The 11244-nt window shown below is 32.8% G+C and overlaps 1 protein-coding gene across 1 annotated transcript; it reads left to right on the forward strand.

The window, feature by feature from the left end:
• Positions 1-865: 865 nt before the first annotated feature.
• Positions 866-8009, forward strand: LOC111390249 (GATA transcription factor 26). The gene is given in 7 exon segments (XM_023015262.1): positions 866-1386; positions 3374-3742; positions 4153-4540; positions 4968-5040; positions 5477-5580; positions 6103-6396; positions 7310-8009. Coding segments are annotated over 7 exon segments (1605 nt in total). The 5' UTR covers positions 866-1346; the 3' UTR covers positions 7647-8009.
• Positions 8010-11244: the final 3235 nt, after the last annotated feature.

Consider the following 11244-nt stretch of genomic DNA (forward strand, 5'->3'; position numbering starts at 1 on the left):
AGATCAATGGTTAAGATTGTGACTGTGATAACCAATACCAAACAACACATCATGGCTTAATAAATAACTTGATGAAGACTATTAAATTAATATATTTATCAACATCATGCAATACAAGAACAATAAATACATATTATTTTTCTTTATTATCTGCGGGGTATAGAGAAATAAAAAGATAAAAATTAAAATAAAAGTCCAAACAAACTCTCTTTGGTTCTTTCTCCTATTTTGATGCTATCTGCAAATGTCATTTCTCTTTCTTTTTCAACCATTTCTTTGGACCTTTTGAAATATTAATACATAATAATATTATTAATTAAAAAAAAATTATAGGGAGGCCATAATTAACTTAAATGTAAGAGCTTGTTTGGTACAATTTAAAAATTAATTAAAATTAATTTTTTGACTGTTAATTCACTATTTCAATCGTTATTTTTAAATTTTTTTCTCACGGATAGGACTCACTTTATTTCTAACGAAAAAAATAAATTATCAAAATTCCTACCAAACAAGCACTAAGTTATTTTCATTTTTTCTCTTTGGCTGATGGGTTTGAAAAGAGGAATGTTTCATAGTCAACTGGATGGATATACATAATTTGCTGTATATAAAAGTATAAATCAAACTTACATGAATTTCAAATTTACTCTTTTCATTAATACCTTTCAAATAAATTAACTTTTAAACACAGTCAAACACAATAATTAATATTCTTTGATTGGTCGAGGATTTAAAAAGACAATTATTTATAGGAGTTCAGAGTGGAAAAATGGCAAAAGAAAAGACTAAAGATTACAAATGACATAAAAAATAATAAAGAAAATTAGCAAAGAAAGCTGAAACATTTACTTCACAAACAATATACAGTAGAAAACAAGAGGACGAAGTCATATACACATAAAACTACCCCTATTCCCTTTCCCATTTCACCTTCCTTGTCCCATCCCAATTATGAACAAGATTCCTTCAATTGGTGTTTTCTTTTTTCTTCATTGTATTGTATAGATTATCTGCAGAAATAACCCATCTTTGTTTCCATTAACTACATGTGGGAAACTTTTGCTTTTTTAGTGGTCTTTAGGAGACTCTAATATACAAACTACTCTGGGTCTTTCTTGAATTTTTGATTTTTTTTCTTGGGATTTTTTCAGGGTCTATCAAGACAAGTCTTCGAACCCACTTGGATATTTTGCTATAAAGGCTAATAGAATAATCAAAACCATATATATGTCATGTATAACCTCTGATAACTGGATTTTTTGGGCTACTTTTACAGTTGATTTTGTTTGAAATTTTTGATTTTTGATTTTCATTTTGGAATTGAGGAGGAAAAAAAAATTCGAGACATGGGAAAGCAAGGACCTTGCTATCACTGTGGTGTTACAAGTGAGTTTTTCATCCAGGATGTTTCATTATAATAAATTCTTTAGATATTCACGAAATAAAACACAAAATTTCAACAATTATTCATATATTATTTGATCAAATTTTCAATTATTGTAAGTAATATCCATCGGTTGAATTGCTTGGAAATGGAAGAGATTAATGGACAATGAGAAATACCCAGTCATATTTGCTGTATGCATCGTGTTCTGTTTGATTTCTGCTTCTTTCCCTTTCTTTTTGACTTTTTTCGACTATTATGCCATGAATACTGCAATTCTTCCAGTTTGCCTGTAAAATTGGTATTTTCTTTACATTTTTTCTAGATTTCTTTTCATCTTTAGTTGAAGCCTACTGTCCATTGTCTCTCTTGAACCATATTAAAGTGCAGAAATTTAGCTAATAGGTTGTCTTCTAATGCTGTCAAATTGTGTTTCTGGTCAAATTAAATCAATGCAGAGTCATCTCATGTTTGCTGTATTCATGGTATGATCTGGGAATGAACTGTTCGAAATTCTGTATTCCAAAACCTTCTTCCAGCGAATTAGTTCTCTCTGGATTGGCATTCAGATTGTCACAAGACAAATAGTAGTGTGATTGTGTCAAATGATGTCCATTTTTTATTTGTGGTATTCCTCTTATCAATCTCTGGCAATGGGGATTCCCACCTTGCTTGAACAGTTAACCACATCGTAGGCATGTGTTATTCTTACTTTTTTCAACTATGAATCGAGAAGCTTATGTTTGTCTATTATCCATTGACTTTAGACAAATTCCTTACTCAATGGAAATTAGAGGTTCATTTTCTATCATATTCAAATCTAACTTGATCCAAATTTCTGAGTGTTGCCTTTACAACTTCAGATTTGACAAATAATTTTGCTGGCTACTAGTATTGTAGCATCCTTAAGTTTTGATGTTGTGTTTCAATGTTCACCTGCTGTGAAGTAATTCTTCTTACTCTTAAGCTTCTGCCTTTGCTTAAAATATGCTCCTGACTGTATATATTTATGCTTTTCCTGGACCATAAAGAAAGAGGAAATATCTATATCAGGTAATAATTGAACTGATAAAAAGCTTATTCAAACTATTTCAGTTTGGCTATGCCATCCATTGCTGCTGCTTGAAGTAGTTTTTAAATCTCAGAATGGACTCCTGTTGCCACATTTTATAGGATTATAAATTCAGGGGAAGTTGGGATAAACGAGTTTTGGTGTCAAATGGTTTTATGATATTTCCTTGGAATTAAAGGCTGTAAAGATAAATTTAGATGATTTCTATTAAATTGTCTTTGGGAATTGACTATTTTTTCCTAAATGCTCAAGCACCAAATTCCTTTGTTATTTCTGTTTCTGATCCAAATCTTTTTTTCAATTTGGAAAAAGGGCTACAAATTATACACCCTTTTTGTTCAATCTCATAAAGAAGCCTGATGGCATAAACTTTTGCTTGTGCTAACTTCCAAACAAATGCAGACAGACACATGTGTTATAAACTTTCAGAGTTTCTTCCTGCTTCCTTCTCCCCTTCTTCCCATCAAAATGGAATTAGTAACGTAGCTATATTGAGAACTCACATCAGCATTCTTATCATAGCCTCAGGCTCTACATTTCCAAGATATACCCTAGCGAGCAGTTTTTGCCCAGAAATATCACTAAAAATCCTGAAGTATGCGTTGTCTTTAGAGTGAAAATAATCTTAATCTCCTTCCCTTTTGACTTTTGTCCACATTGATATAGTGCAATGTCAATCATCTTCCTAAAATCACAGAATTCTGATTATGATGTGTAAGTTTTGTGCCATATTTCTTTCTTTTCGTTTTGTTGCTTCTTTGCAATTATTATTTTTTTATCTTCTGCATATATCGTGTTTATTGAAATTTAACTACTAATTAGTGAGCCACGCACGTTGATTTGTTATTGAGGATTTTTCTGATGCTAGTCATTCTTTCATCAGTGACTTGACTGCTAATGAATAATTTATGCAACAGGCACCCCTCTTTGGCGCAATGGGCCTCCGGAGAAGCCAGTGCTGTGCAATGCATGTGGTTCTCGGTGGAGAACAAAGGGAACACTGGCAAACTATACTCCTCTACATGCTAGGGCAGAATATGATGACGATGAGAAACATAGGGTATCTAAGGTGGATTACGTATCCATTAAGAGCAAACGGGAGAAAGGTTTCAAACGAAAACAAGATGTTGATTTTTCTGTATTTGGAGGGTTTCCGCATGACCATAATCAGGGTTTCCGTAAAGGATTTGATGAAGATACAAGTAATAGATCAAGTTCTGGATCTGCCATATCCAACCCAGAGAGCTGTGTTCAATATGGCAGTGCTGATGCAAGTGATTTAACAGGTTTGTTCAATTTCTAGGCATGATACATCTGGCACATGAAATCTGAAAATCAAACTCCATCCTATTGCCTTCTTTATTAATTACTAATTGCATTGTTACTAAGTCACCGGCCTCAAAGAAAAAGATATAGTCAATTGGTGTATTTCGTTGTTCATCTAAATTAAAGGCACACGTCATTCCTTCTGTTAAACGTCTTTTATAATTTTGTGGAAAAAAGTGATATCTCACTATGATGCAACAATATCTCTTTTCTTGTTGTTAAGCATGTTTGGATAACATGTGGAACCAAAGGTTGAACTCAATGAGAAAGCTACTTATCAAATGTTTTAGATGGCATCTTCTTTCATTGGATATATCAGAAATGCCATTGCTTCTGATTGAATTTCTTACGCATTTAGTCATCTTTACAGGCCCACCCCAATCCATTGTGTGGGACACAATGGTTCCTTCTAAGAAAAGAACTTGCTTCAGTCGATCGAAGCCATCTCCGTTTGAGAAGATTACCAAAGATCTGTATACTATATGGCATGAGCAACAGTCGTCATGCTTCTCCGGAACTTCAGAAGAGGAATTGCTTCTTGAGAGTGACAAACCTATGGTGTCTGTTGAGACTGGACATGGAAGTGTACTCATTCGACATCCAAATGCAATAGCTCGGGAAGAAGAATCAGAAGCTAGCTCCCTTCCAATTGATAACAAGCTACATCCCATATGTAATGCTTATTCACAACGCACGACCCTGCCTGTACGTATCAAGAAGCCTGCTGGACAGGGCACGGAAGGACATCAAATTAAGAGGTATTTTTTGATATTAGATTTTTCCATTTCTTGCCTGTCTGAGATGCTACAGTTATGTAACATAAAAAAAATAAAAATATATGGATGCTTGATATTAGATTTTTCCATTTCTTGCCTGTCTGAGATGCTACTGTATATCTCGGCCAGTATATCATAAAGAAGAAATAGAATCGTGTACGCCACGTTGTTTAATGGGAATGTGCAATATATGTTATCATCCAGTCTTCAGGTCCTGACATGATCTGATGAAATTCTTGGAGTTGGTGTCTTTAATTAAATCAACAATCATGGGGTCACTTGGAGAGGCGTGTCAGTACTTAGAATGGAGATACCTTAATTCCGTAGTCTGCTTTAACATTGAATTCTTCTTTGGTTCAGTACTTTGCTTGTTGCCCTTCCATTCATTTTGCTTTATTTTCTATTTCAGAGACAAGGATCAACTCGAAAAACTTCAGATGCTGCGCCATCATAATTCACCGTTACGTTATGTAGATCTGCAAGTGAGTTGTGAATCTGAACGATATTTTTGTACTATGCTTAACAAGTCAGTGCCACTGGGCCAATTTTGTTCTATTCATTCCATTCTTTCTCTAGTCAAAGCTTCTTTATGCAGTGTGTAGTGACACGAACTAAATTATGAACTCCATCTTTGTTCTTACTCCTCATACTAGTTCTTATGGTCTATTGATTTAATTCATTTTAGATTCCCAGGCATTTGAATAGCAGTGCTTTGTTACTAAAAAACGCAGTCCATTTTATTCCCCTATTATCATTTGATTTGTAACTACTTTTATTTATTTATTTATTTTATTATTATTATTATTTTTTAGAGTTTTGGTTCCTTATCGTTTCTGATCTTAAGAATTGAATTCAATGACATGGATGTTAAAATCTATGCAATGTACTCTGTTATGATCAATTCCAATATTGATGCAGGATATCCTTAATTTTGACAAATTTGTGTCTCATCTAACCTATGACGAGCAACAGCAATTACTGAAGATTTTACCTTCCATTGATATTTCTGCAGCTCCAGAGAGGTTTATAATTCTTCACTTACACTCGTTGTAAGCTTATAGTGATCAAGCATGACTAAAATATCAGTTTATAGATAGGTTAACAGATTGGAATAACACTAAAACTTTCTGACAAATTACACTAGGGAATTATTTTCATAAATGAATCATTACACAGTCTCATATAATGAGGCTTATGCTTGATGTGTTTGGATTCACATAAGATTAAAATTATCCTAATCATTAAATTGATCTGAAGCTTCTGAAAGTGGACATGTCTCCATACTACGAGCTTAAGAAATTGAAGTAGCATTCTGCAATACTAATTTTTGTGATTTGCATTAATCTAAGGCCAGAAAGTTTTGTAGATTTTTTATTATAAGATGATTGCAATTTTTATGTTCTTTCTAAATTGTATTGGTGGGAATGGATTTTTATCTTTGATTAAGCTTTATAAAAATCAATATATGTTGAACTATTTAAGTTTAAACTGACATAAGCGTAACATGATTATATGCTGATAATGTTCTATCTTATTACATCCAGTCTTATAAGCATGTTCGATAGCCCTCAATTCAAAGAGAATCTATCATCCTTCCAGAAACTTCTTGCAGAAGGAGTTTTTGATAACTCATTGTCTGGCGTGAAAACAGAAGATTGTAGAACTTTGAAGAAACTTGCTTTATGCAATTTGATAAAATCGAAGTGGGGGGGAACAATATAATGTACATAAGGTCGGAACCAATTACATAAGAATTATCTTGGATTTGGTAAAAGTATGCATGTTGTGGATTTAAATATAATTTATTCACTATGAATGTTGTCGGGAATGTGCAGGATGTAAAAGGCAAAAATTGTATCTATGGTTCTGAAACAGCAGGAGGACTCAGTGCAGTTGTAACTGGTCATTCAGTTAACGTAAAGAGATCACGAGATGGACTGAATTCAGGTAAGACATTCTTGTAAATGGCATAACTGAACTGTTGTAATTTTCTAGGCATGTTTCTGCTTGAGAGGTATTATTTAACTTAAAAATTTAATGGAAAATAGTTTTAAGGATTACTAAATTATTTCTATGGAAAAAGAAGCTCGAACCCAGAGAATATGCATCTCTGAAAATTTATTTTCCTTTGGCGAAGAATGTTATTTTCCCATGCAGCGTGCTAGAATGAACATCTCATGCTGTAAGCTAATAGATATTGTTGAGTGTTGAGTTTAATATGTGATTTTCGCATTTGAATGCTTTGATTCATGTGCTATAAGGGTTTATAAAAGCCAGCAGCTTTCTGACCTTGACTATATTTTTGTCTCCTACAGTTTAACAGCATCATAACGTAGTCTTTGCTTGCAGATTATTTTCCTTTTTGAATATCTTTATTCTTTAGTTTGTTTTTGGTTCCTCCTGTCACTATATCGAAGATATTGATGTCCCATAAAACTTGCTGACAGATGATGTATTTTTGCTTTCTTCCAACTATTTCCTTGATATCTTGCTGGTACCCATGTCCTAGTAAAATACGTATGACAATTTGCTGCATTATCAGATTTATATCTTCTCGATTATCTGTTATAAAGACACTTGTAACTTGTAAGGAAACAAGGATCCTCCGTGATGTGGATATAAGTTTACCCTTCAAATATTGGGATATCTCTTATAATGTGCTGGAGTTTTGACTCAATCACTAAATAGAATTTTGGTAATTTAGAATAATACAATTTAAATCTGGAAATACACTTGTATGTATATGCGTAGGCATAACCTCCTAATTGTTTTATTTTCAGGATTGAAAACTATGATGAAGAGCCCCCGAAGGGTGATAATAAAGTCGAGCAACGAACAGAAGGAACCAATAGATAGTGACGGTTCTTGCTTCAGTCCCAAAAGACTATTTTCCTCGCCAAATGATAATGGCTCCCTTGTGCTGGACTCTTTCCGTTTTGCTGATGGAAGTTCTGAACAGGATTTGCTGCTGGATGTGCCATGCAACAGCTCCTTCCCACAGGCCGAACTCCTCCGGCCAACTTCAAGTTTTGGTGCCCAAGCAAGCACTAGTAGTAGCTCAGTACACCCACATCTTTTCCGACCCTGACGATATCTGTTGAATCCCAGTTCATCTCTTCACGGTGGCCATTTCAGCGCCTTTTTATTACGATTCTGGTGATTGCATTCAGATATTGTTGGCAAAACTATTGTAGTCTGAACCTTAACCTTCATGAAACATTGTACGCAAAGTGATGAATATATTTGTCTTTTTATAGGGTGACAAAGAATGTATTATATAGCTTGTGATGCAGAAAAGTTGGCAGATTTGAGATTTTTGTACTCAGGATAGTTGCCAACTTAAAGTTGAGATAATTATCCTTTTGGCATGGGCTTCTTATCTTGAATTCTACATTGTTTCATCTTCTTTTATGAAGTGAACAAAGTAAATAAACAATGAACTCAATATAAATCGTGAAGAATCTGGGACAAGTAAATGCTTTGTTCATGTTCAAGATTTAGCATAATTTTTTTTTTAATTATTTATTTTGCAGTGGGGTACCTATTTCATGTGTGAAATGTATCTTCTAACTTGTTAAAGAGCCTAATTTAAATATTTAAGTTGCTAAACAATTTATTTATTTAAATTCAATCTTAAGCAATCGAAAACAGTTTTTCATCAAGAAGTTTGAGACATGCTCAATTGTACGAGTCTATCTTTATGTTTAGAAAATTTGTTTTCATTAGCAATTTTATTGTTATTTATTTATTTAGTTTGAACTAGTCTCATGTTCATATATTTTAATAATTATTAGGTATTATTGTGTTAGTGAGCCAAGGTGTCTTAGTTGAAACTATCTTGTACATTTTATCTTTATTTAAAGAGTGCCAAATTTGTGAAGAATAATATAAGGGATGAATTATTTTGCATGCGTATAGTTCGTAATTGAGAGGTTATTAGTTTCTCGAATTATCAATATTATTTCAAGAGGTTCGAATTTGGCTTGCACCTTTACGTGTACATAATAAATCATAAATACACACAAGGGAAGGAAATATATAACTTACCTTTAGAATTACACAAGTAGGAGAAGGAGAAAAACATAATATTGAAGATGCCATGGACCTTTTATTTTGTTGAAATTATTGTGACTATGACCTTATTCTTGTTCCTACTATTATCAAGAAGACATTCCATGTACTTTGCCTGACTTTTACTTATGGATTCTCAATTACTACAAAATTCCGACTTTACTAAAATTTTATCACATACTAAAAATTTATATCAAACACAAGATAAAATATGAATGTGTGGTTAAAAATGATCATATAACTGACCATAAAATAAATTAACGATTGGCAAACTGACACTAAATTTTAAAGTCCCCTTAACACGCGTCAGGAGGCTTCATTACAAGTCTCCCTGAAACCTTAAGTTATCAAACTCGATTTTAGCAATCAAAGAATCTGCATGTAAGTTAAGAAAAGTATTGCGGTAAATATTTATGGATATAAACACAATATCGTAGAGATTATAACATAAAGTATTGCCTTAAGTGAATATATCTTTTAAACAAACTTTCTACACTAAGATCACAATATATGGAACATAATCTTCTTGCAGTATCAAGAAGACAAATGTCTCAAGCTATTTATTCTATTAACATCCGGAAATATAAGACATAATTTTTTATTTTTTATTTTAATATTTCACACAACCTAAATTTTTAAATATTACCTTGTTATACGTATGTCAATTTCAAATGTTTCATATAACCTAAGTCACGACAAGTGCAATAAGAAAACATAATTTTGTACATATCATCACATATATAATTTCAAAAGATAGTTTTTATTTAAGGTTTTAACTGTCTGGACATTCTGTTAAATGTGGAGTTCTCAAATTCTGAAAATTTCCTTTTTCAGTCACGAAATATTTTGTTTTTTTCATACTTGTTTTTCAAACCTTTTTTTCCCCCGTTGAATTTTAGTTAAAAATAAACATTTGAGGCCAGATGTAAAATAAAAGTCCAATTTAATATCTTACATAAATGACCATTTTACCATTTTCAATTATTTTATTTTTAAATATTTCATACAACCTAAATCTTTAAATATTACCTCGTTATACGTATGTCAATTTCAAATGTTTCGTATAACCTAAGTCACGACAAGTGCAATAAGAAAACATAATTTTGTACATATCATCACATATATAATTTCAAAAGATAGTTTTTATTTAAGGTTTTAACTGTCTGGACATTCTGTTAAATGTGGAGTTCTCAAATTCTGAAAATTTCCTTTTTCAGTCACGAAATATTTTGTTTTTTTCATACTTGTTTTTCAAACCTTTTTTTCCCCCGTTGAATTTTAGTTAAAAATAAACATTTGAGGCCAGATGTAAAATAAAAGTCCAATTTAATATCTTACATAAATGACCATTTTACCATTTTCAATTTTTGAATTTCACTACAAAAAAAAGGGTTCCAACGACCACAAATATTGGTCGCTAAAGGTCAATTTTTGGTTGCTAAAGCACTCCAGCGACCAACAAACTGTGGTCGCTAATTCACCTTCGGTGGAGTTTCACAGCGACCAAGCAACTGTGGTCGTTGGATATGCACATTTCAGCGACCAACTGTTGGTCGCTAAAACCCTAAACCGTGGTCGCTAGTAAAGGTGAAAGTGGGTCAACCCATTGTAGCAAACGTCATTTGCAACCAATTGGTTGCAAAAGGTCTTCAGCGACCACAAAGTGGTCGGTAAAAGATCTCTTTTTTTTTTCTTTTTAAATTTCATTCTTTTGCAACCGAATGTCGGTCAGTAAATGAATTAGATTAAAAAAAAAAAAAACTATCCAGGGTTCCAACGACCACAAATATTGGTCGCTAAAGGTCAATTTTTGGTTGCTAAAGCACTCCAGCGACCAACAAACTGTGGTCGCTGACTGGTCGCTAATTCACCTTCGGTGGAGTTTCACAGCGACCAAGCAACTGTGGTCGTTGGATATGCACATTTCAGCGACCAACTGTTGGTCGCTAAAACCCTAAACCGTGGTCGCTAGTAAAGGTGAAAGTGGGTCAACCCATTGTAGCAAACGTCATTTGCAACCAATTGGTTGCAAAAGGTCTTCAGCGACCACCAAGTGGTCGGTAAAAGATCTCTTTTTTTTTCTTTTTAAATTTCATTCTTTTGCAACCGAATGTCGGTCAGTAAATGAATTAGATTAAAAAAAAAAAAAAACTATCGCACTTCAACAACCACATGGTGGTCGGTAAAGAGCTTTATTTGAGGTAAAAATTGGTTAATTTGTACCCTTCTGCAACCAAGTTTTGGTCGGTAAAAAGATAGTAAAAAATGATTATGCGACCAAATGTTGGTCGGTAAAGATTCACCAACAACAACCAATATTTGATTGTTATAGCCATTTAATAATTTTCCAATTAATAAATATAATAAAAAATGCACAAAAGAAAATAACAAAAATAAAGAAATTCACAATATACAATATTAACTACAAAAGGTAATTGTCATTGCATATAAAATAATTATTAATAATCATTACATTAATTTAAATAACCTATATTTAACCACGAAATGTGTCAATGCACCTTAATATCTTAGTTACAAATGTCCATTAGAATTTTAGCACAAATGGTGCGTAGACTAAACGAAAAATGAGTTATAGACTAGGAAATTGTGAGGCA

Source organism: Olea europaea, unplaced genomic scaffold (genome assembly GCF_002742605.1).
Source record: "Olea europaea var. sylvestris unplaced genomic scaffold, O_europaea_v1 scaffold664, whole genome shotgun sequence".
Classification (NCBI taxonomy): domain Eukaryota; kingdom Viridiplantae; phylum Streptophyta; class Magnoliopsida; order Lamiales; family Oleaceae; genus Olea; species Olea europaea.